At 37.3% G+C, this 24,715-nt stretch overlaps 1 protein-coding gene across 1 annotated transcript; it reads right to left on the minus strand.

Moving 5' to 3' along the window:
- Positions 1-17,470: 17,470 nt before the first annotated feature.
- On the minus strand, positions 17,471-20,890 carry LOC141247488 (uncharacterized). Its single transcript, XM_073669220.1, has 7 exons — positions 20,706-20,890; positions 20,555-20,617; positions 20,346-20,462; positions 20,023-20,257; positions 19,777-19,935; positions 17,703-17,854; positions 17,471-17,618 (listed from the first exon to the last, which is right to left on the minus strand). Exons 1-7 carry the CDS (start codon positions 20,888-20,890, stop codon positions 17,471-17,473), a joined length of 1,059 nt encoding a protein of 352 aa, XP_073525321.1.
- Positions 20,891-24,715: the final 3,825 nt, after the last annotated feature.

Genomic DNA, 24,715 nt, shown 5'->3' on the forward strand with positions numbered 1-24,715 from the left:
AAGTAGGCTATTCAGGCATAAAATCTCTTGAGGTTGATTGCATTCCATGTCCGTGACACCTTCTTCTCGGACATCTCCTCGAACCTTTAGGACTCGTTCCATGCTTCATCTTTGACTCTGTATGGCCCTTCCCATATGGGTACCACTCCCCATCAGTAGGATCTCTCGTGCTTCCCAAAACTCGCCTCAAGACAAAGTCTCCTACTGTGATCGATAATGCTTGATTTCCCTATCGTTTCATAGGCAAACAAACACATCTATTTAAAATACAGAGTTCTATAAACTCTACTAACCAATTATCCACAACAACCTCTTAAAGAGTAGTTTAATTGAAGCACGAGTCAAATCCAAAAGTAGGCACAAATCTTATGATCAAATTCTAAATTAACGTAATGAACCAAACTGAAGGGTTTTATTATTACTATTTCTTATATAACTTATCAATGCATAACACATAGCGACAAGATTTTATTGATGGAAAAAAACACTTAGCTAGATACTATCCATTCATAGTTGACAAGTTGATCATAGAAACTCAATCACCTTAAATTTGCAATGTTTTTCTACTCCTATTCAGAGGTAAATAAAACCTCAAATCGAGCATAATAGTTCTTTTCTCGTTATTAACGGTAATGAATGCTAATGATTCAAATCATAGGAAGAAATAAGCAAGAAGTAGTAGGATATGGGCATAAGTGGCTATCCTTATATAAAATTATCTACACACTAAATTACCATAAACAATACCAACCTAGCATGCTTGCTTTAAAGGAGTAGACATAACTCTCGGTACAATCTATACAAGGAAAGGAATTCAATTCACGTAAATCCTAATTGGCTAAATTAAAACAAATGCAATCAAACCCTAATCATTCAATTCAAGATAAGAGTTAACCCAAGAACAAGATAAAAGAAAGAAAGAAACTCACAACTAGCTAGTGTTTTATTTGTATGTGCAAAAACGCGGCTCGGATGAGAATTATTTTACGAGCAAATACGTGATGCACATGAAAATCTTGCCAAAATGTGCATGCAAATTGGCATGAATTCATACTATTTAGACATACAATATAGCAACAACAAGATCAAATCCTTCGCTTAGCCCTATACAAACCAAAGATTACTGATATATTTAGAATCCACAACACGGATAGAACCTGGGCAACAAAATTAAAATGCTTAGTAAACAAAAAGAAACTAAATAGACAACATAACTCTTTGTTATTGATGAACTAATTTGTATATTGAAGAATAAAAATTCTAGTTATGGATTCATTTTGAGGTGATATTAGCCTGAAAATAGCCATAGGAAAATCAATGTATAGGAAATATGATCCAGCCAGAGCGTCAGTTCACAATCCAAGCAAGATGCAGCCTAATTACTAGCAGTCAGTTGAAAATTTTAGAGTACATGCTGCACTCAAATCATGAAAATCATACGGAGGAGCTCATTATTTGATCAGCTAGTTGTTGACATTATTGAACCACAACTGTTCAATTTAGGAACTGAGATGTTGCATCACACATCAAGTCTGAAACAGTGGCATAGAACATAAAACACAAATTAGTACAATAATAATTTATATGTTTTCGGCATCTGTTAGAAGATAAGAAGTAGAAGAATAAATTTAAAGAGGAATTAGGAGCAATGAAAGGGAAACACAAGATAACTAATATTCATCAAAAAACATCAAGTGGTTCTACTTGCAAACTCGCCTCAAATTAAACACTAGATCTTAATCAACTAACACCACATCACCCTCAGGACTTATCAACAATTCAGTAAAACACCTAACTATAGACCAAATCCAGTGAACCAAAAAACTGAATGTTTGACTCCGCCGAGAGTGAGGGACTGAGAGTTACCTGATTAAAGACAGGCCACCAAACAATACAAGCCACGCTGAGTGTTTTGCAGCTGCACCAGATTTGAAGCCAGCGGATTAGGATACAAAAACAACAACGTCGCCGAGGAATAACCAGACACGAGCCACTGCAGGAAGCGCCTCTGACGAGCCCGATGAGTAATAGTCGTCACCAATCGGGTCGCGTTTCCGAATCGTATGGATTGATTGGAGTAGATTAAACCGATGGACACATAAAATTAAACCGATGGAGACTAACCGATGGAGACAAAAAATAATGGAAACGACACTAGTAGGGAATGAACGTTCCAGCGCCAAAGTCGTGGCCTTTCGTCGAGACCTAATCGCACAGGGAATGAACGATGGAAACGACACGAGCACCGCCAAAGTCAAGGCCTTTCGTCGTTGAAAGAAGGGGATGAAGATTCCAGCGCACCGAAGTGTAAAAGAGAAGCGAGAGATGAAAAGGGAAGTGGGATAATGTAAAAAAGAAGCGCGCAAATGAAATTTACCCTTATGGTGTATTTGATTTCCTACATAATGAGGTATTAGATTGGTTTTATACAAGTCCAGCTTTATCTCTCGTGTAATACACGCCCGTGATATTTGATTTCCTATATGCCACGGACTATTTCCATGTATGGTGTATATGATATGTGGTTAATTATTTCCATCTTTATATCTCGTGTAATACACGCTCGAGATATTTGCTATGGGGTATTTGACTCTTTTTGTATTAGTGTAGATTGAACAAATGAACTTCAAGATCCAACTAAGCGTAACAGAGCTTAGTTCATGGAAAATTTCCTCCTATTCTGCATTACGTAAATGTGATAAAAAGTGTACAATAGTGTAGAATAAAAAGTTGGATATGGGAGATCCTTTTTATACTTTTTCCATATCTAACCTAACATCCAGAAATATCTAATAAATAAAATCTAAAAACAATTAAATAAAATAACAAAATCAATTCCCGGCCATTTGAAAAAGGATTCTTGGTTGGAGTAACAACCTAAATCGTTGGGTGCCTAAGTTTACTGGCGGCTGCTGCCGAGGCTATTTCAGCATTTGTGATGTTGTAGTAAAAACACCATAACTTTTGACTCCAAACTCTCATTAGGGTAGAAACTAGAATTTACGATCTAACTCCGCAAATTGAAATCATTTAATGTGGACATTGGAACTGAGAGAGATAGCCATTTGAACCTAGTATAGTGCTCTACAACTCGCATCATTGACTACGTTTTCAGATCTTCGTATTTGGTCTTCATATTCTCTTTCACTCTTCAAAGTCTTCCAAAAGCCTCTAATATCTTCACAAAATGCTCATATAAGATGTATAAGGTCGTAAAGTGATACGGATCAAATAAACTATAATAACACTTATAATCATACTAAAAGTATGCTAAAAATATGCCCTTATACCTGTCGTAGACGTGTCCATCAACGACCCCCCTTGTCTTGGCATGCTTCCTGTGAGCTCGAATCAATTACCTTAAATATTCTGCTAGGCGGATCATCACCGCATCCCTTCACTCCTCAATATCGTCCAGTGCCTCTCCAAAAACGTCTTTGTTCACTCCTTCCTTGTAGGCCCCCATATTGATAGACGAGATCCTTATCTCTAAGGGTAATATTGCCTCCATCCCATATGGGAGAACGAAGGGTGTTTTACCCGTAGATCGCAGAGGAGTGGTGCGGTACACCCATATGATGGTTAATAACTCTTTGACTCATTTCCATTTTTCCTTATCGAGGCGCTTCTTGATTCCGTCCAAGATGATTTGTTCTTCTCATCCGCTTGACCGTTTGTCTGTGGATATTCCACACGATGAGTAGAAAATCATAATGATGAATGCTGCACAGTAAGACTTAAACGCAACGCTATTAAACTGGGTTCCATTATATGAAATAAGAGCATAAGGTATACCGAATCTAGTACTGATGAACTCCCATACAAACTTCTTCACTTTGGTGTCTAATAATGGCTTAGCTTCCACCCACTTGGTGAAATATTCATTCGCGGGCCTTGACCTAGTCGGGCTTTAGGGAAAGGCCCGACTAGACCAAGGCCCCACTGGGAAAATGTCCATGGACTAGTGAGTGGATGTAGGTCTGTGGCGGCTGGTGAGAGACACATGCATATCTCTGGTATTTCTCGCATTTCTTCATATAGGCCTCAACGTACTGCTGCATGTAGGGCCACCAAAGCCCTGTGTCCTGGCTCTCATGGCTAAGCTACGGCCAGTTGAGAGTATCTTGGAGAGTCCCTAATGAATATTGAAAAAGGAATTGCTCAACCTTAGATAGGAGCACACACTTAAAGTAAGGTCCAAAGAGCGATCGTTTGTACATCTCCCCCTTCGGAGACAACCAATACTGTTCTACCCTGAATTTTAACACTCTTTCTTCTTTCTTGTCACTTGGACAATTTCCATCGTGTAAGTAGTCGATTATTTTGTCCATCCAACTCGGTTCTGTATCTACTTTCATTGTATATAGGGCTTATATTCTCGGATGCCCCTAACTCGACGTGTAGTTGGAAACCTGAACTGATCATTAAGGACAACGATGCCATAATCATCTGCGATATTATTTTCACCACGCAGAGACATGAAAACTCTCGAAATAAGCCAGGAGGATTTTTTCATAATCAATATAAGAAAGGATGCGCGACAATTTTTTCTCGTAGTCACCCACAATCAGATTAACAATGAGTTAGAGTCTGAGTAGATAAAAAAGGACAGATCCACCCATCTTGTCCAATTTGATAGCGTAAAGTTTACCTAGTGATTTATAGGCAGATAAACCCTTGCTATGCAAACCAAAATATCTTGAAATCTCTATTCCGATTATCCAAAACTAACCCAAAGGTAGTTCAGTGGAAACATGGGTCGGACCTAAAGAGGTATACAACTTATGATTAAGTTTAGAATCAAGCATATAGAACGATTAAGGGGGTGGAGATGTATTCATAACTAAATCATCTCAAACCAAGAACAAATAAACAAAAGAAGTATTATTATGACGAGAAAGAATACCTAATTTTGGATACTATCCATTCCTAGTTGTCAAGTTGGTCATTCTGATTCAATTCAATATCTTACATGAAATATGTTCCTACTTCTATACAAAACTAACTAAAACCTCAAATAGAGCATAATAGTTCTTTCTAAAAAGTTAACCACGATGAACGCTAGTAATTCAAACTACCTGAAGCATTAAACAAGAAGCATCAGGATATGGGCATGAGAGACTAGCCCTATATATCAATTCTCTACACATGAAATCAATACACTCATATACTAATAAGTCATGCTTGCTTGGAACACATAGAAAGTAGCAAATCAGTACAGTCTATCGTAGCAAAGGGATTCAATCAACACAAACCCTAGTTGGCAAACTAGAAAATATGTGAATTAACCCTAATCAATTTATCTAAGAGAATAAATAATACAACAACAATAGATAGAGAGGAGAAAAACTCAAAACTGAAAAATCAACTAAGAACATCAAGATCCAACTCAGCGTAGAAGCGCTTAGCTCTTGTTCATCTCTAAAACAAAATAGAGAGGAAAATAGAGTAGAAAAAGAAGGAAGAAGAGAAACGCTATGATTAATTTTCTCCCCTTTTATACCTAACATATCTCCTAAGAGAATCTCACAAAAATCAATCTAAATTAGACCAAGAAAACAATTACAAAACGAACTCTAGGCTGAATAAAAAACTCGAATCGGTGGGCGCCGGAGTGGCATTGGGGGCTTCCGATAACCTTGTATCGCATTTCTTCACTCCATACATGGTTTGGATGCCATAGTTACCAATGTGGGAATTCCCACAAGTATATTTATTTTACCCTTCGGTCTTGATCTGTTCTTGACTCCTTAAAACCTTTCAAAAACCTCCTAATCCACTTGATCTTACACCTTTTATGTAAATCAATCAATGTATGAGAATGTGAATTAATGCATCTCAAATCTCACCAAAATACCGTCTACTTATTGTGTCATAGACGTGTCGTAGATGCGACTATTACTCATTCTGAACTTCACTCCAAAAATGAGAGCCTCATATTAAGCTTTATTGCACTATGAACGGTCTCTTCCATAGGTGATCTGAGTACAATCCCAACTCCCGCGCCTTTCTGATTTCTAGCTCCATCGATGTATATCTCTCATGTACAACTGATGGTGGATACTATTGCCACCTCAAATTATATCTATTCTTCCTCGGTTCCCGTGAACTCGGCTATAAAATCAGTCATTACACACCCTTTGATTATTGTCTTTGGTAGAAAATGGAGCTCGTATTGCCTATGCTCTACTGCCCAACACTCTAACTTTCTGGATCAGTGTTCTAAAAAATGCTAGGCGGGTGCTAGGCGGGGGGGAGGGGGACTAGCGCCTAGGCGTCTAGGCGGGAGCCTAGGAGGATCAATATTACGACACTTATTTTTATATTTTTGTACAATTTCATTATATGAAAAGATAAATAGAAATATATTAATTTATAGTTGTCATATTAATTCATAATTTAACTATTTATTTTAAATATAACCATATAATTTGGTAAATAATCATCTATAATTCATAGATTGTGTAGCATTTTTCATAAATAAGATCTACAAGACCACAACAACAAAAAATCCTACAGTTTTCAACGCAGATTTTAACTTAATAAAATAGAAATATAATCTAATCCTCCATATATTCATTCTCATTTTCCTCCTCAACATGAACATTAACTTCTTGCTCCATGTCTGACTCATCAAGTTCAAACTCATCACTATCTTTATCTACATCATCTGTTCCGTCCAGTGTTCTAAAAAACGCGCCTAGGCGGGGCCTAGGCGGATGATTTTTTCTGAACCATATAGGTGAAAATGCCTAGAAAGTAATCGGAAAGTTAGGGTTCCGACTAGCGTCTAGTAGGACCCTAGGCGCCGCCTAGGCGGGGTTTTTAGAACACTATTCTGGATAGATCTGAACTCTCCAGGAGGGCGTGGAGTGGGGAAGCCCTTATGACTGATATGGATGTGCATGTAAATAATGATTCAGCTTTCTCGATGCCACTATCAGCGCTAGTAGGATCCTTTTGATTTGTGCGTATCTAGGTTTTGTCTCCATCAGAGTCTTGCTAACATAATAAACCGGGCTTTGCATCCTATTGACGCTCTAGACTTACACCATGATGACTTCCCTATCATAGATTGCCAAGTATAGAGACAATTTCTGCCCCTGATTTGGTAGGAACAATAGAGGGGGTTGTTGTAGATACTCTTTCAAACATGTCAAAGAGAGCTCGAATTCCATATCCCACCGAAAACTCTAATCCCCTCGTAGTGCTTGGAAAAATGATCCATACTTGTGCAACACTCGACTAATATTTTTTTTAATACGCCCACCATTTCAGCCAACTATTGTGCATCACAGACGTTGTTCAAACTCTAAACCAGCTAAAGCATTATTACCTGTTCTGGACTCACCTCAATCTCTTGGACAACAGATGACCCAAGAACATTGTTGAGCTCACTCCGAAGGCACATTGTGTTCATTCATCCGCATGTGACTATCTTTGAGGACGTCTGATGTGAGCAAACCACGATGGTTAAATTCACTTGATTTGACACACATTCAGAGGATTTATGAGCGTATTAGAAGAGTTGTGATTATGCGAGCCAGCGACGAGTTGATCAATTATTAGAGGGGTTTTACATGAATTTGGATGAGTATAGAGTTAAGTAGTCGTTCTATCTACAAAATTCATTCTTCCACACATATCAATTAGAAGTGTAGCTGCCAGGAGTGAAGAGTAGACATAGTGGTGTCTGCGACCCGCGCCTTTTACACCGCGGCTAGATCTAGCCTTTCCGACGTGATGGAGTGTTTTGTTACAAAGGCTAAGGAAAATCTTACCAACTTCAACCACCACGGCCCGTTCCTTATGCGTCGCCTCCCGTGTTTAGAGAAGATAGGAGATTCACCTGGGTATCTTTGATTCACCTTCAAACATATACCCAACTAGTAACGATTCTATAGCTAGTTATTAGATTTACCTCGTATTTGTTAGACTTGATATCTATTTGTTACATGGTATAAATTAGGTAAAGAGATTCTCCTATATATGATGTTTCTCTCCCTACAAACCAAGGGTAGTTGAGTAGTTTTTAGTAGATAATTTTTTCATGAGTTTTTGTAGATTAGCATGAGGAGCTAAGCTCCAAATATTATTTCCTTTTACTGCTGAAGTTTATATTGAAGTTTTAGTTATGTGAATGTTCTTCTATCTATATTGATTTTGTACTATGTTGATAGTTTTGTGAAAGACACGGCCAATGCTTATGTATCTGAGAGGCCACCAAAATATATGATGTTTTCGCAAATCCGGAAAAGATCACCATGGTCGCAACCCACTCCATTCTATCCGCACCCCGCACCTCCACATCTGAGTAATTTTCCAAGGTTGTGACTCACGCTTTTGTTACCACGCACGTGCCTGCACTTTTTGAGAAACCCCAAGATCTTCAAGATAAAAATCTCGCTAAGGCGAGGAGAGTTCTGCCAGCATGTGACCCACGACAAAAAAGACATGTCCCATGCATGGTTATTGAAATCTAGATCCGAATCTTAAAATCTTACGATTTTACGATCCAACATTGATCTTTGATCCGGATCTATCATTAGAATCTATTCATGTTAAAATCTTACTTTGGATCTTATTGGATCTCATATATCAGTAGGATCTTAAGATTTTACGATCCATGTACGGTCCTAACGTTGAACTATGATGAGACACTAACGCCTATTTGAAAGCCCAACTATTCCACTTTTTTAATCTTTTGCATGATTAAAATCACTTTATATGTAAATCTCTCATACACTACTAGATAAAAATCATAGGATTTTACTCATGTGTGCGCAACAGTTAAAACAACCCTAAATGTGATTGTCTATAGCATTAAGTCTCATCTATAAATTTCTCAAATCCAAAATTTTAGATATAGTTTAGTGTACATGACTTGATATTTGAAGAATATTTATCGCTTTGAAGTAATGCTTGTAGATTTAATTTTTAGACTTCAAATTTTACTAGAATTTTTGTAGTACAATGTTTATAGATGAATATAAAATAGTCTTTTATTAACCTTTAAAATCTTACAATTCTACGATCCAATTTTACAATCCAATCCTAAGGTTTCCTTGTAATCCGATCCTAAAATCCCGATTTTAATAACCTTAGTCCCATGTCCATAAGTCTGAGGCATATATACTTTGCGTTTCTGTTTCCATCAAAAACGCATGTGAGCCACATATCCACCACACAGAAAAGAGAGAAATCCAGAGTATAAGTGGTTAGGAGAGAAAAGGAGTACGACATTGACCCAACAAATACAAAGAACACTTCTAATCAAGTGAGAGGATCCAAGTATATTCTTTATCCTCTTCACTATTGATTGAAACTATATAGATGTAGTCATGTTAAACTTGGGTGGTTCTATAAAAGTTATTTTTACATCACCATATGATTTGATGAGTCTTCTCCCTTATTGAGTACAAATCTTCGAGTTCACATGGAAGATGTTACTACGGTTCTTACACTGTGTAAAATCGAAGAAGTTCTGGTACAGGTGAAAAGTCTCACCTTCGTTGCTGATTTCTATATACTAGATATTCCTATGTTCTGCCATCATGTTAGGTAGATCCTTTATGAGAACTTCTAATATCATTATTAACTTTAAAAATGGAAGAGTGACTTTAGAGACCAACAGGACATGGTAAGGATTTATGTCTGTGATCTCACCCTTGTTGATAGTAGCTCCTTGGACGCGGTCATTACATTTTTTTCCAGTTCCTCGGAAAGGATATGTACAAATACAACGAGTTCTGTAGTCACAAATTATCATAGCGAGCAGGATGATATCTCTTGAGTTTTATTGTGAGCTGGATGGAACCGGTATAATTTTAAGTGAGAGACATGCTTAGTTTATGGCTTCGTATTCCAATCTTTATTAGAGAACCATATGATTCTGAGTGTTAGAGCATGTTGATGAGCATGACTATTTTAATACTGGTAATGATCATAATCATACAAATCACATAGATCAGTATTACTTGTTAGAGGATGAGGCTGACTATACAACCATGAACAAGAGGCCCAATGGATAGCTTTGCTTTTTACTATACTTTGTGATCTTATTAAGCTAGATAGGGAAGACGAGAGGAGAGAAGATGATAGGGACGATCTTGATCATATCTATCAGTCCCCCCCAACTCCCAGATAATAATTTAGATGATAGGGCTATTTGTAATTGTTACTTTCTTGAGGACGAAAATAGAATATCATCAAGTGAAAAGATGCTGAAATTTTCGCTGACTATATTGAGATCAGAAAAGTTAATTGAATAAAAATAATAATAGTTGGATGGATGACGATGACGATGACATGCTTGATGATTTTGGAAGTTTCCACACACTACTTACTAGAAACGGCAAAAGGCAGATGTTGTTGTTGTTGATGACATACATGATGAAGAAGGAAAAAGAGTAACACCGGACCCACCTATGTATGGGGGAGTCGAGATTAAAGAAAAGGAGCCGGAGCCAGATGGTGTAAGTCTTGAGACTTTCCAGAGCAGGCCCAGGAGAAAACGAGGATGGAGAGGAGAAGGCGAGGGTCAAGAGAGTACGGCCTACCAGGGTAGTTGAGAGCAGGAGTTCTATGTCGAACTAGCAACATTAATCCCAGAGAACTTTTTATGCTTTCTAGAATAGTTTAGTTAAGTTATTTTAAGTACATACAAAATACTTAGAATAAATATAGGTTCTTTTATCTTGATTATTTTTGGTGTATGGACTAACTTGTAGGAATGAAGAAGACGTTCCAAATTCACACAAGGTCAAACTACCGTCTCTACGGTGGGAGGTGCATATAATAATCCATTCAAGAGTGTCCGGAATAATATATATAAAAAAATAATAGAAAAATAAAAGTGATAAGAGTGAAATGCTCTCTCAAATAATAGAGTTGAAAAAGGCTAAGAAATAGGGAAAGGACATAAAATGATGCATGGACGTAGAAACCACCAATTCATTTTGCTTTTTCACCATCACCTCAGCGTTCTTTCCTTTTACTAATTCCATATCTAACGTCGTCGCCTCCTTTGGGTCACACAATTAATAATAGCGACGACGTCCCACTAATTTTTCTTTTCCATGTCGCCTTGCTTTGAGTTACACAACCATTGTCTAGGTGTCACACCATCATCCAACATTTACCACATGTCGTGTAGAGTGAGGCTTTCGTACTGAGCATGTATAGTGTGTTCCCTGAGTACGGAAGATGGTCTGCCCACAGAAGCTAAGCCAAGACCTGCTCCTTTTATGCTGCGACCCGCGTCCACCTCCCTGGTGCCTCAGTTGATTTGGTTCGATCTTCTTCGATAAGGTTCTTTAGCTCATGGTTTCTTTCCAATTCTTTCTACTTTAGTCTAGATGTTCCATTTCAGTATCCTTTTTCTTTCTTTCATGTCCGATATCTACATTGAGGACAATGCATAAGTTAGGTATGGGGGGGAGGGGGATAAATAGTTCATTAATGTACTGCTTCACTAGGTTTTCGTAGTGTTGTTAAGTCTGTTTTTGGATTCATAATTTGGACTATCATTGTTACAGTTTGGAGTTTATTGAGTCTATAAATATCACATTTGTTTAGAAAAAAATCAAAAAAGTAAAATAATGAAAAAACTAAAAAAAGGCAATCAGGGATGTTTCAAAAATTCTTCGGGGCGATTCACGCAATAAGCAGATAACCTGTACTGATATAGACTGATGCAATATAAGGTTATGAGAGATTTGAGATTATGTGAGCCTAAAAGAAGAGGAGTCACTAGGTGAAATCCTTAAAAGGCACCTAGGAAAAATGAGAGAAAGAAAAAAGAGTGATTTATTGGTTTTCTCATATTGGCGAGGTGACATAAGAAGAGGAGTTATAAGGAGGGGTTCGGGTTTTGCTACACAAAAGCTACATGGAGGTATTGGCTTTGGGGTTATTGGCTATTCACATCTATCTCAGTTTTGGTTTCCCCTAGAGGATTATGATGACTAGTTGTTGGAGATTTTGGAGTCATTTTCGTTCGTACTTTCTTGGACTTTTTACGCTACATTGAGAGAACGGAGTTCTTGCTTACTTTGGACGAGTAAAGGTCTTAGTATGGAGGAATTTGATCTGATCCAATCGTGATACTTCAATTCATATCATTTAGCACACATTCAGAGTATTTATGAGATATATTAGCAGAGTTGTGATTACCCGACCCATATATGAGAAGATCAACTATTCGAGGTTTTGTACACGTATTTGGATGAGTTCATAGTTAATTTATCGTTGGAGATACAGAATGACGTCTTCCATGCATACCAAGTAGAAGTGTAGCTTTCAGGAGTGAAGAGTCGACAAAGTGGTGGCCACGACCCTTGCCTTTAATGCTGCGCCCCTCGCCCAGTGGACTAGCTCTGATGTAGCCATGGAGTGCTCTATTAAAAAGGCTAAGGAAAATTTTATCAGCTTCAACCACCGTGCCCCACGCCTTATACGCCCTCCACGTTTAGAGAAGAAAAGAGATTTACCTAGATATCTTTGATCACATTCAAATATATACCCGACTAGTTCTGATTCTATAATTAGTTATTATATTTAGTTCGTATTTATTAGATTTCATATCTTTTAGTTACTTGACAAAAATTAGGTAAAGATATTCTCCTATATATGGTGTTTCTCTACCTACAAACCATGAATTGTTTTTAGAACATAGTTGAGTTTTAGTAGATCAGTATGAGGAACTAAGCTCCAAACGTTGTTTTCCTTTACAATTGAAGTTTATATTGAGGTTTTAGCTTTGTAAATGTTCTTCTATATATATTGATTCCGTATTAAGTTGATATGTTTACTTCCGTGATTATCATCTAATTGCTTTGTATGATTAGATTAGATTGATAACCTAGAAAATCATGATTACTCGCTTAATGTCATATCAGGAAAACTCTTTAACTTGTGTCTAGACTAGTTGTGGGCACAAGTTAAAGGAGGAAGTAATACACATAATTAGGATTCTTAGACACACCTATTCGCTCTTCTTCGTTGTTGAGAATTTTAGACGCCGATGTTGCTTAGCTCTTTTCGAGGAACAAGATTTGCTTACGCTTGGTGGCCACTCATTCTAATTGTTCTTGTCCTAGGTATCAAACATGTTCTACAAGGTTCAGGTAAGCGAATGTGGAATGTGAATGTGTCTTTTAGTTGACAGGGAAACATAATTAATAATATAGATAGATGACAAAGAACATGATGAACTAAACCAAAATGGATGTATAAACATATGAGTAAAGAGGAACAATAACCAACCAATTACAAGAATTATAAAAATCAATCATTTGCCTATTAATTACATAAATCCTATTCTCTGAGGGATTGACTCCTGGATTCCACTAGCTTATTACTATTATTTGGGAATTGAGGATTAATTTTACTTTGATAACCCATGTGTTCCAGGACACACATATAGGGGCTTTACACGGCGGCGTCAACATTCAACACTCGTTGGAGGTCGACCAAATGGTCCATGCTTTCTCTTCTTTTTACAACCATGTTGTCAATGTAGAAATCCATGGTCCGGCCTATAAACTCAGAGAAAAACTACAAAATAAGTCTTTTGAAGGTTTCCATATCGTTCTTTTGACCAAACAACATCATCGTATACATGAAAATCCAGCACGACATTGTGAATGTTGTCTTATCTCGATCAACAGGATGGAGTGGAATCTGGTGATAACCATTGTATGCACTAAGGAATTTCATTGTCTCATGCCCAACTATAGAGTCGCCTAGTTGATCGATCTTTTGTAGATGAAATAGATCTTTAGGGCATGCCTTATTCAAGTTGATAAAGTCAATGCAAACTCTCCACTCTCCGTTTTCTTCTCCACCACCACTTTATTGTCCAACCAATGAGGATAGTCTACTTCCTCTAGAAACTTCTTCCTTTAACAACTTTTAGAGCTCAACAAGGACTGCCTTAGTATGTTGTAGAGATGACTAAAGTACATGTCTACAATGGGTATAGTAGCATATGATTACCATATATATAGTGTTGTATAAAGCTGTATTGTTGTGTATTTGATGCGTATCAGTTTACAACCATATATACCATATTATGATGCTTATTGAAGGTTTCGAAGAGAAGAGAAGAATGAAGGAGAAGATGTGCACATTGGAAATCAAGAAGGAGCTAAAGAAGTTGCAACATTGATCTACCGACAGTGCCCACCTATGCATTTTTGGCGCTCGTTGATAGAGTTCCAGGAATTCGCACGCACAACTGGCAGTGTCCAAAGAAGACCCTACGGTACCCGCCCATCGCTATATTTTCAAGATGGAAATTTTCCAATTTTCTATCTTTTTCTTAGACTTTGTTAGTTGAAGTTGTTAGTTTCTAATTTATTTTGGTTATTTAAATATTATAATTATGAATATAGAATCTATGGTTTTGGCTAAGTGGTTATTTATTAGCCTCTTATCATTATCTCTAGGTTTTATCATCATTTATGATTCATTATTTTTCATCGTTGAAGCAGTTTGTAGAGTTTCTGGCTGGAGTTTATATCTTTCTTATCAAGACTTTGCTATGTTAATCTTCAGTGTGAGTAACGAAACGCTATTATCTTCGTAAAGTTAGTTGAGGTATTCAGTTGGTAGATGCTATAAGTTTTTCCAGATTATTCTTATGGAGAAGTTGTATATATTTCTCTTGTGTTGAATTGTTGATTGAATTATTAGTTGAGACCTAGATTGATCACCTAGGATTGAATTGCATGTTTTATAACTGTAGGTTAGATTATTGTGTTAGTTATATTCTAATCCTTTGAAGCAAGCATATGCAGTTTTCTAAAAAATGCTAGGCGGGTGCTAGGCGGTGAGGGGAGGCCTAGCGCATAGGCACTTAAACGGGAGCCTAGGTGGATCAATGTTATAACACTTATTTTTATATTTTAATAGAATTTCCTTATATGTAAAACTAAATTGAAATGTATTGATTCATAATTTTCCTAGTAATTCATGATTTAACTATGTAATTTTAATATAATCATATAATTTGCTCATTAATCATAAAAAATCATAGACTTTATAGTATTCGTCATAAAGAAGATCTACAAGACCAGAACAAGAAAAACTCATATATTTTTCAACACATGTTTCAATGTAAGTGATATTAAATAATTATTCATAAGTCATAGTTGCAGTCGTAGTCTCTTAGTGGACGCTGGTCGCAGTACGAGGGAGAGGGCATGGAGAGCCTAACGAGGGTGAGAGGCGGGACGAGAGGTGATGAGGTGAGAGACAGTCGGTGGGATGAGAGGTGATGGCATGACGAGATGGAAGTGGGAGGTAGTAGGAATGACAAAGTTTTCAGTCAAGAGGGATATGGGTGAGAGGTGAGAGGCGGAGTAGTGGGACGACGAGAGGATGGGATTGATTTTTAACTTTTAACCTAAATAAGAACGCATATTCTTTTCAAAAAAATATAACGCATACCCCTGCCAAGAAAAAAACATAACACGTAGGCGGGCGTAGCCACCTAGACGGGGGATTTTTTTTCTACCACCTAGAAAAAAAAGGACTAGCTCCTAGTCGGAACGTTAGGGTGCCGCCTAGGCGGGCTTTTTAGAACACTGAGCATATGATTTTAGTATTTGTTTGAACTAGAATTTATATGTATACAATCGCATTATTAGACAGCGCTTTGCTATTTCTATATCATGATGTTCTTCACATTAATGCCTCCTTTAGTTTGAATCATAGGAGTTTTTCGTGGTTAACTAATTAGGAAATGATTAGTATGCTCTTTTTGAGGTGGTAGTTAATTTTGTATAAGAATAGAAACAACTTGAATCAAGTTATAATATTTGAATTTATCTGATCAACGTTACAACTGAATACTGAAAGCAACTTTACTAAGACTTTTTCCATAAATTGATTACACGATTTTACCACTTTTCTAGAATAGAATTAATAAAACCCCCGTTTTACCAATTGAATTATTTAGTAGAAATCACTATGAAAAGTTGATAAGTCTCATGTGGGTTCGACCCTTACATTCAATATATTCCTGCTTGTTAGGTTTTAGGTTAGTTAGGATAAATAATTGGTGAGATTACATGTACTAACAATTATGCGATAATTGTCGTGGTCGACTTGCTCCATCAATTTCTCAATTCCCACCATCGTCGCTTGGTTAATTAATTTCCATAGACGACGCCAAATTGCAGTACACAATTTCAAACCACAATTAATTAAGTCGGCTGACAAGTCTAGTTAACATGATTATCGAGCAATTAGCATGCCTAATCTAGTTAACCTGAGTTACTGGTTAATCGATTGAATGAGCATGATTATGCGAATTTATGAACCTTCCTGCCTGAAACATTGAACTCGGCCTCCTATTTTGACTAACCAAGCCACAACTATTTCTCTTTCTCGAAGAAATGAACCCCTTTTCCCTAATTTGATTCGTCTTTTCTTGGACGTAAACTTCATATCCTCTATGATGCGGGGCCATTATCATCATCACGACCCTTACATTAAGACTTCTGTAACCTTGAAAAGAAGACCAATTTTAAGAATTGAAATGCAAGAAGAGGAAGACCTCAAGTATATTTGAGGAATGAATTGATAAGTGATGTAACTCATGAAATTAGTTTTCCTTTTTAAGTTGTATTTATTTTATATTATTCTAAGACATTAGGCAGGCATTTTATGTGTTTTTAGACTGATTTATGTAGTTTTAATGGCATGGTTGTTCTCCCCCTAGGAGTATAAATAGGACTTGCATAACCAGACATAATTGGAATAGAATGAAAATTCGTTTTTTCCCTATAAAAGAGAGTTGTTGACAGAAGAGCACAATCAATGTATAAGATGATAGTTTGGTTGTTCTTGCTTACGTTAATTCCTACCTTTAAATTAGTGTTCCAAGTCGTCACAAGCCTCCTCCTTGTGCCTCGTCTCCATTTATGTTGTGTAAGGTTGTATTAAGTTGGGGTTTGTTTATCATTTGAGCAGGTTCTTAGCCATGTAGGCTATGAGTTTCTTCATTGTTTGGTTTGGTTCCAATTCTTATCTATTTCCTTTCATTTTTTTCTAGTTCCAAATCTGGTTTTCAAGTCTTTGTTCCTATGCCGTTTTGAGTCAATTTCATGAATTTACAAACAGAAATTCGTATGTCTTCTTCCTCCCATCTATATTCATGGTCTTTTAGTCGAGCCTGGTGTCCAGATCGTCAAAACGGGCTCATCCTTGTACCAATTTGGTACTCCATCGGTCCATTTTTAGTTGTCACTTCACTTCTAACAAATGATTCTTTGATAGAAGTCAAAACGGGCTCATCCTTGTACCGATTTGGATGGAGAAAGTACAGCATAAACTCATGAACATGAACGAGGAAACATTATATTGATTTCTTCCATTTTTATTTGTAAGCAGATAATAAATATCAAACTGAAATATACCATATCTCAAAGAATGATTCTCCTTCTTTTTCTTTTTTTTATCTCTAAGGTTCTTCAATTGCTATTTTTGGTTTCACTGTCAACGAATCATCATAGTTTGGTTCTTCTGACTTCAATGAGGCTGATTCATCTCCTTCTTTTCCCCACAACAGCAAGTACAATCCCAAGATTAGAATTGCTCCTCCAAGTACACTGCTCGCCACAAATAAACATCAAACCGAATTTCTATAATCTTCTTACATTACAAACCTCTGTTAATTTGTTTGGTTTTCTTACCTTCCAACAAAGAGTCTCTCACCAAACACAAAATATGCAAGAACAGCAACCAACAACGTGGCCAGTGGATTGAACACGGTCACAAAAACTGGACCTTTTTCATCAGTACACCACAACTGAACGAAGAGGATCAAACCCGAAACTACCACTCCCTATCAAACACAAAAAAATCGTGATCAAATTCAATAGTCTTTATCAGGTTATTAAAATCGAGATCCAAATTACGATTTTAGGATCTAGAAGTGAGTTCTTGTCCTTACGGTGCATTAAATTTGTAAGGGTTAAAAAAGGTTAAATCCTAACAAATCTTGTAAAATCCTAGTATCCAAGTAAATGGTAAAAAATGCATTTATTTGAATTAGTTAATATCCAAGTTAGTTTTTTTTCTTTATGAGAAGGTATAGTTCAGGTGAGAATGACTCTTTAAGATTAAGGATAAGAATTGCTTCCAGTCATTCACCAATTCTAAATCCAAATGTCCTTGTTCTTTCTCCTTTATTCTACTACTTCCCACCTTCTATAACCATGTTGCTACTACTACGACATCCAATCACCTTCCCGCAGCCATCAACACTACGTCTATGTCTTATCTGTGCATCCTCGACATCCCACCTCATTCTAGTTACTCCGTCTACCGGCGCTCCACCAACGTTCCACCGACCTCCTCCCTTTACTTCGTCGTTCGGAATCGGATTTTAACTATTCAAAAGTCGATCTCCACTAACTCTGGTACATATAATCCGATTTTGGGGTTAAACTTGAGAAATAAGGATTCGAAATTAGACAACTTATTCTAATTGCTAACTTATCCTATTAAGAGTTGAATCGACATTGTTCTGAATCGGATTTTAGCTAATTCAAAAGTAGAGCTCCACTAACTTGGGTGCAAGAGATCCGGTTTTGTAGTTTAATTTGAGAAAAGAGTGTAGGAAAAAACTTACAAAAAACAGTCGCACAATACACAAAAGTATCTGCATGTGCATATTTTTTCAAACAATGTGCACATACAGTGACAGTATTTACATCCACTTCTATTATGCACATACTCTAATATAGTTCAATTATGTGCTATCAGGTTCCTATATTGTGCGCGTACTTTCAATTAATGTGCATGTATAGTGACAATATGTGCATTCACTTCTCTGTTGTGCATATATTATAATGTAGTTCAATTTTGTGCAATCAGTTTTCTATATTGTGCATGTACTTTCAAACAATGTGCATGTATAGTGACAACATGATTCACTTCATTGTTGTCCAAATACTCTAATGTGGTTAAATTGTGTGCAATCAATTCCCTATATTGGTCATGTACTTTCAAACAATTTGCACGTACAATGACTGTGTGTGCATCCTCTTCTCTATAAGTGCATCTATTGTGCATGTAATTTCAAACAATGTGCACGTGTAGTAACACTATGTGCATCCACTTTTATGTTATTCATATACTCTAGTTTCCTATATTGTTCATTTACTTTTGTACTTTCTGCATCTATTTCCTTGGTTTGATGCAGATACTTTATTTTGTACACGATGGTACTCCAACGGCCAACAGTGGTCCGGAAGCTGCGCTTCGGAGGTCGGCGGTGGTTCGGCGACGGTGCTCCAGAGATGGTCCGGCAATAACGCTCCGTTGATCGGAGGTGGTCCGGTGGCGGCACTCTGGCGGTCGACGGTGTTCCGGCAGCGCCGCTCCAGCGGTCGGTGACGGTGCTCCGGTGGTGGTCTGACGACTACATGTCGGTAGGAAGTACTCAGTGATATAAATTATTTAATTAAAACTCATGTGCCTTGCAACAAGACTTTTAACGAAAGCCATATGAGAGCCATTGATCTTCTTTCAATCTAACAGTTGTGGTTTATTCTCATTTCTCATTTACTCATGTGAAATGAGAGCCAAAGTAGTGATTAATGTTTATCTATTTTAATTGTATTTACTTAAACTATAATATTTTTTATTTCTTGAGTGTTTTATATGATTATTATACTGATTATATTCTGTTTGTAAAATAATACTATTTTACAAGTCGATCCTAAGATCCCGGTTTTAATAACTTTGATCTCAAAAACTTACCCCATAGATAGTAGACCACAAGTCTATGTCAAATCCAATGGTCCAAGCCGCTCGTGTGTGCTCAACGCAAACCGTATAAACCGCTGACTGTGCGGCCCCCACGACACACATCCACGATGTGAGTGACAGCTGTGCAGGGTAGCGTTTCAATGTGTATGCCTGTCAAGTTTAGTCCAAATCAGTTTCCTACAAGGAAAACTGAGCACTGAAGGTTATAACGTATAAAGTAGTGGTTCTAAGTTCTACCTGCATAATGTAGCTTATGGACCATGTGATGCAGCTAGCTACAATAAGTAGCGTACCCTTGACCCAATTCTCGTGTACGTCCGAACCGCCTTGGGCTCGTGATAAAGGAGGGTGGACCACGTTCCGGATGAGGGACCCTTTGTATAGAGTCATGATCAAGACACCACATAATGAGACCAATGTTCCTGTCACTTTGGCAATTCCTTTTGTCTTTCTGATATTCACCATCTCAAGCCTTCATAGATAGCAGGATTCAGTTAATTGGTGACTTAGATTTTTCCAAGTGTAATGAAATGTTTTTTGACAATGTTTATTCAATCAACCTTAGAACAACTGCAATGAGGAATGTTGTGGAGGGTATCGTGTTGACCATTGATGAAACAAAAGTAGGTGATGTGTACTTTAGGCTTGCAAAGTACATGTTTAATGTCAAACTCACTCTGCCAAATGAACACAAAACTCAGAGTTATAATCCTTCTTACATAGTTGTCATGATGAATCAGTCATGCAAAGTGGATGTAATTGAACTTACCCAAGAAGAGAAAGAATGAAAATTTCCCCAAACAAGGCCCATGTTAATTTGGGTCTCAACTTCCTGCATAGTACAAACAACACCAAACCTTTTGTGATCATGCATGAGCTTGATTTAGGTCTTACAGCATTCAAACACATGAACAAATTACCTCTCAAGAAAGTATGCAAAAGGAACCATGACGGTTGCAGAGATGACGTGTCGGTATGTAACGTAGACATGAGGATTCATGCCATGGTTGAATGAAGCTTCAGTGATGAAATACAGAAAAGTATAGCCTACCTGGGAAAGAACCATGTAAACATGAGGTCTGAATTTTTTGCCTAGACTCTCCATTGAGCTCCTAATTTCACCTTCACTAGCTACACCCTTTAATACTTTCAAATATGTTGGAATCTGATACTAATCATGGGAGGTTTTGGAATATATCTGGTACACTATACATAAATAAATCTAGTGGGACAAAGTTGCTGACTTGGAAGAGCACGTATATTTAATAATTAAAGTTTTCACTACGTTACAATTTCATGAACCTCATCAAGTTTTTCTTGTGGGAGTTTCCTGTTTTGATATCAATTGCAAATTCGCAACATGGAACAAAGTTTAATCAGTAATTAAGGAGGAATTGTGGGCAAAATTTATGGTCAGGAGGGAATCAGATACAAAGAGCAAGCAGGAAGATGAATAAAAAGAGAGAATTAAAACTGAAATATTCACGATATATACGTGTTTGCTTGTTTTGTGCATGTAGCACTCAAATTCCACTGACGAATATAATTAGTATTATCTTTATGCTGTTTTAATTAGTGGACTATGCATTATATCACGGGGCCTACAGGATAGCCAATTAGATAGGTTCATTTCGACTTTAGCAAGTGGTTTTCCTGTTAGCTGTTTATATGCCACTGTAGAAGGTTCAATCTCCTGATTGCATAGACAAATTTGTTCTGTGTTTTACGTTGGTTGGGTGTCAACGTTGTCGTTATACGGATCCGGACAATAATGAATTATAGATTGGATAGGATTTTGAGGTTTAAATCGAAGGATTGATTCGTAAAAACAATTTAAAGATCAAGGCATGTGGTGTAGTTTCTTCATAGACCACCGATCTCTAAGTTAATAATCGTTTAGAACTCTCTGGAGAGAAGAAGAATGGTAAAAGAATGTGAATTCATAGAAAGAAGAGCGTAATTGATGTTGATCATCATGAGGGTTATTAATCTCTTTTATTGACCCTTTTATCCACTAACCTCGCTAATAGGCCTTATTTAATTTCAACTTTATAAATTGAAATTATAATTTTAATATAACATAATTATGAATTAAAATACTCTATCAATTTGTCTTTCGGGTTTTGGATGCCTAGGGGATTCGAGACCCGATCCTGGCTCTCGCTATCACTTGATGTCGCCACGGACTGACTTAAGTCACGAGCGGTGGTTTACGGGTTAAATAAATATATTCGGTTGTCGTATCTTATTTGTGATAATATTGACAACGATCATTGCGTGTCTAGTGCTTGATGTAAGCGCTTGATGAAAACATGCTTAAGCCTTCGCGATGAGGGCGCCGTCGATCCGGGCATGGAGTTTAAAGAACTGTATCAAGAGGCGGATGGTCGTACAATTGCTGGGCAATTTCGGTCCCCTTTATGGGGCCTCAAATTCGTGTTTCCATTGCTCGCTATGATTTATTTAAATGGCTCGTTTAGTTGTGTCTATTGCAGCACATTTACTAAAACATATCTAGTGATCTGATCAATGTAGTACTTGCTTGCGTATCCATATGCCGATCCTTCATCCACTCGCACTTCAATCTACCTATGCCTCAATGCAGTTTCATGTACTGTTGATGCTATGTTGGTGATTCAGGGTGAGTATTCTGGACTTGTATGCTGATACATGGTCGCCTGGTTCCAAGTTTCCAGACAAAACTCTCTATTTTAACCCTAGGCTTGAGGCTTAGTGTAAGATCACAAGTTGATTCACTCCGACTCTTAGTCACTATTAAAAGTGCTTAGGTCTGGAGTCAGCCCGACAGAAAATCACTATGTTTGGGTGTTTCTACTAACTTAATTGGTTACTTAATATGAGGTACTGTGGTTGGCGCTACCGTTGGATGTCATGGTGTAGGTTTTTGACCTTCGTTAAGAATGAATCAAGTAGCTTTGATCGACTAACACTTATAAAAGAGTAGCTCGATCAACTCGCTTAAGTGTTTTGAAGATATGAAAGTTGAAAACACGTTCAAGCTAGTATAAATTCCAAGATAAACACAAAAAGCTAATAAGCTAGTGTTTTAGAGTTGCGGAAGAGGAGTTTAGCTACAATACTTTGAACTTAAATGTTTAGATGATAAGTTCGGGTCAAATGCAAGATTTTCCTCAAGGTGAGAACCCTAAGCTTATACTAAGCTCGGGATAAAACTCATCACTATTTAGATTATATTAATCAAGAGTAATTACAACGATTCGTAACACTCTCTCTCAGCACAATCTATGTTCTGCTCAATACAAGTGATCCTCTCTACTCTCAAGATGATTTAGACAACACACTAACCTCACGCGACCTTGGCTAAGAGCAGCTTTCCTCTAGCTACGACTCTTACCAATTCGCTCTTGCTTTCTCCTCTTAGCAAGTGAGGTTTTCCCTAAGCACTCAGCGCTCTAGCTTTCTCTCTGAAGCCTTTAGCTCTCTTTGCTCTTCTCAACTCTCGTGTGCCTAACATCACCTATTGTACATATTTATAGCATTTCTAAACTTATTCTCCAAGTAAAGCAAATCCTATAATCTATGGCAATGAAGAAGTCCACGTGGACAATCCGTGTGACCGATTGCATCAAAGATTCCACACGCATTTGTGCTTCCTCTTTTGAGTAACCGTTTTGTCCATGCTGGCAATGCTCTCCACACACCACTTGCGCTTCTTTAATTCGTCCAGATTGGCGATCCCCGTTCATCACTATCCATAGGTAGAAATTGCAAAGTCTCCTATCCTTAGTTTCTCAGCCTTCCTTTCTATGTGCCCAAATCTTCTACTCGCTGGTGTAGGATTCCTCCGTAGGACTACTCTTTGGCACTTGATCACTTGTACACTCTCTCTGAGTTTGAAGCGCGATTCACTAGCTCGCAACGACTCTCTTCGCTTTAACTAGTCATCCCTCTTTTTGATGATGACAAACAGTTAAACAGTGTAAGCACATATTTTTTCAAGACATACTTAGTTAATCTTAGGATATGCAATGAAGCTTAATCAAATACTTTCAGATATAACAAATTAGCTCAATATCTTGCTAAGAACACTTAGCAAGTCTACCTTTGTTCCCTCTTAGACAAAGCTGGTATAAAATCTTCCCAATTTCGACGACGGAAAGACTATTCTACCTCAATTCTTCACTTTCCCAAACTGTTTACTTCCCCCGTTTGGCATCATCAAAAATACATAGTTAATTTGTGGATCGTGAAGATCTTAGCTTTAACTAAAGATTGAAACTTTTGTGCGGAAATTAAAGCTAAAAATAAGTAAACTAAAATTCCAAAATGATTGTTGATTTGATTTCTCGTAGAGCTTACAACTATTAGGCAAACACACATTTCTCAGTTTCTTCCTAAACTCTCCTAATTATTTCCTAAATCCTAAATCAAAATGAACTATCTCTCAGCGTGTCCAACAACAACGCTTATGGAAAATGACCTACACTATTTATACTATGGCATAATCACCGGAAACTAATTACCGAAAAGCTTGATAATAATAATAAATAAACTAGTAAATACTAACTAGCCGATTATACTAACAAACTTGCATCAACAAACAAGATCTCGAATCTGGTTGATCTTTGCATATTAAATCTTTCCTTGTATAGCGCCTTATGAGATATCCTTCCATTTATACGCGCTCGGTCATCTTCAGTGTACTCGGTTCCCTTGAGTGCATCCTTCTTGTTGATGCGGATAAATCCAACACTCGCAAGCGAACGAGTTCGGTTATAGTATCAAGGTGTCGAACACAGGGACTATGTAGTATCAATTGTTATGCCAACGAATAGACTAAGCCAAAGATCACGGAGTGAATAGTTTATGACCGAATTCAAACTAACAAGTAACACGAAGTTATCAACAGAGAAAGACTTCCAAGGTTAGGATCCCCACTATGATGTTT

This window comes from Phyllobates terribilis, unplaced genomic scaffold (assembly GCF_046119375.1).
Source record: "Phyllobates terribilis strain yellow unplaced genomic scaffold, ASM4611937v1 Scaffold_3003__1_contigs__length_95005, whole genome shotgun sequence".
Classification (NCBI taxonomy): domain Eukaryota; kingdom Metazoa; phylum Chordata; class Amphibia; order Anura; family Dendrobatidae; genus Phyllobates; species Phyllobates terribilis.

Bases quoted from the DNA above. Each gene is read 5' to 3' on its own strand.
- LOC141247488 (XM_073669220.1), bottom strand. From the start codon at position 20,890: ATGGAGAGTCTAGGCAAAAAATTCAGACCTCATGTTTACATGGTTCTT. The intron at 20,618-20,705 runs GTAATTTGTTCA...TGTACTATGCAG, and splicing joins TTTGCATACTTTCTTGAGAG to GAAGTTGAGACCCAAATTAA. The intron at 20,258-20,345 runs GTTGATTGAATA...CTATCTATGAAG, and splicing joins CTCATTGCAGTTGTTCTAAG to GCTTGAGATGGTGAATATCA.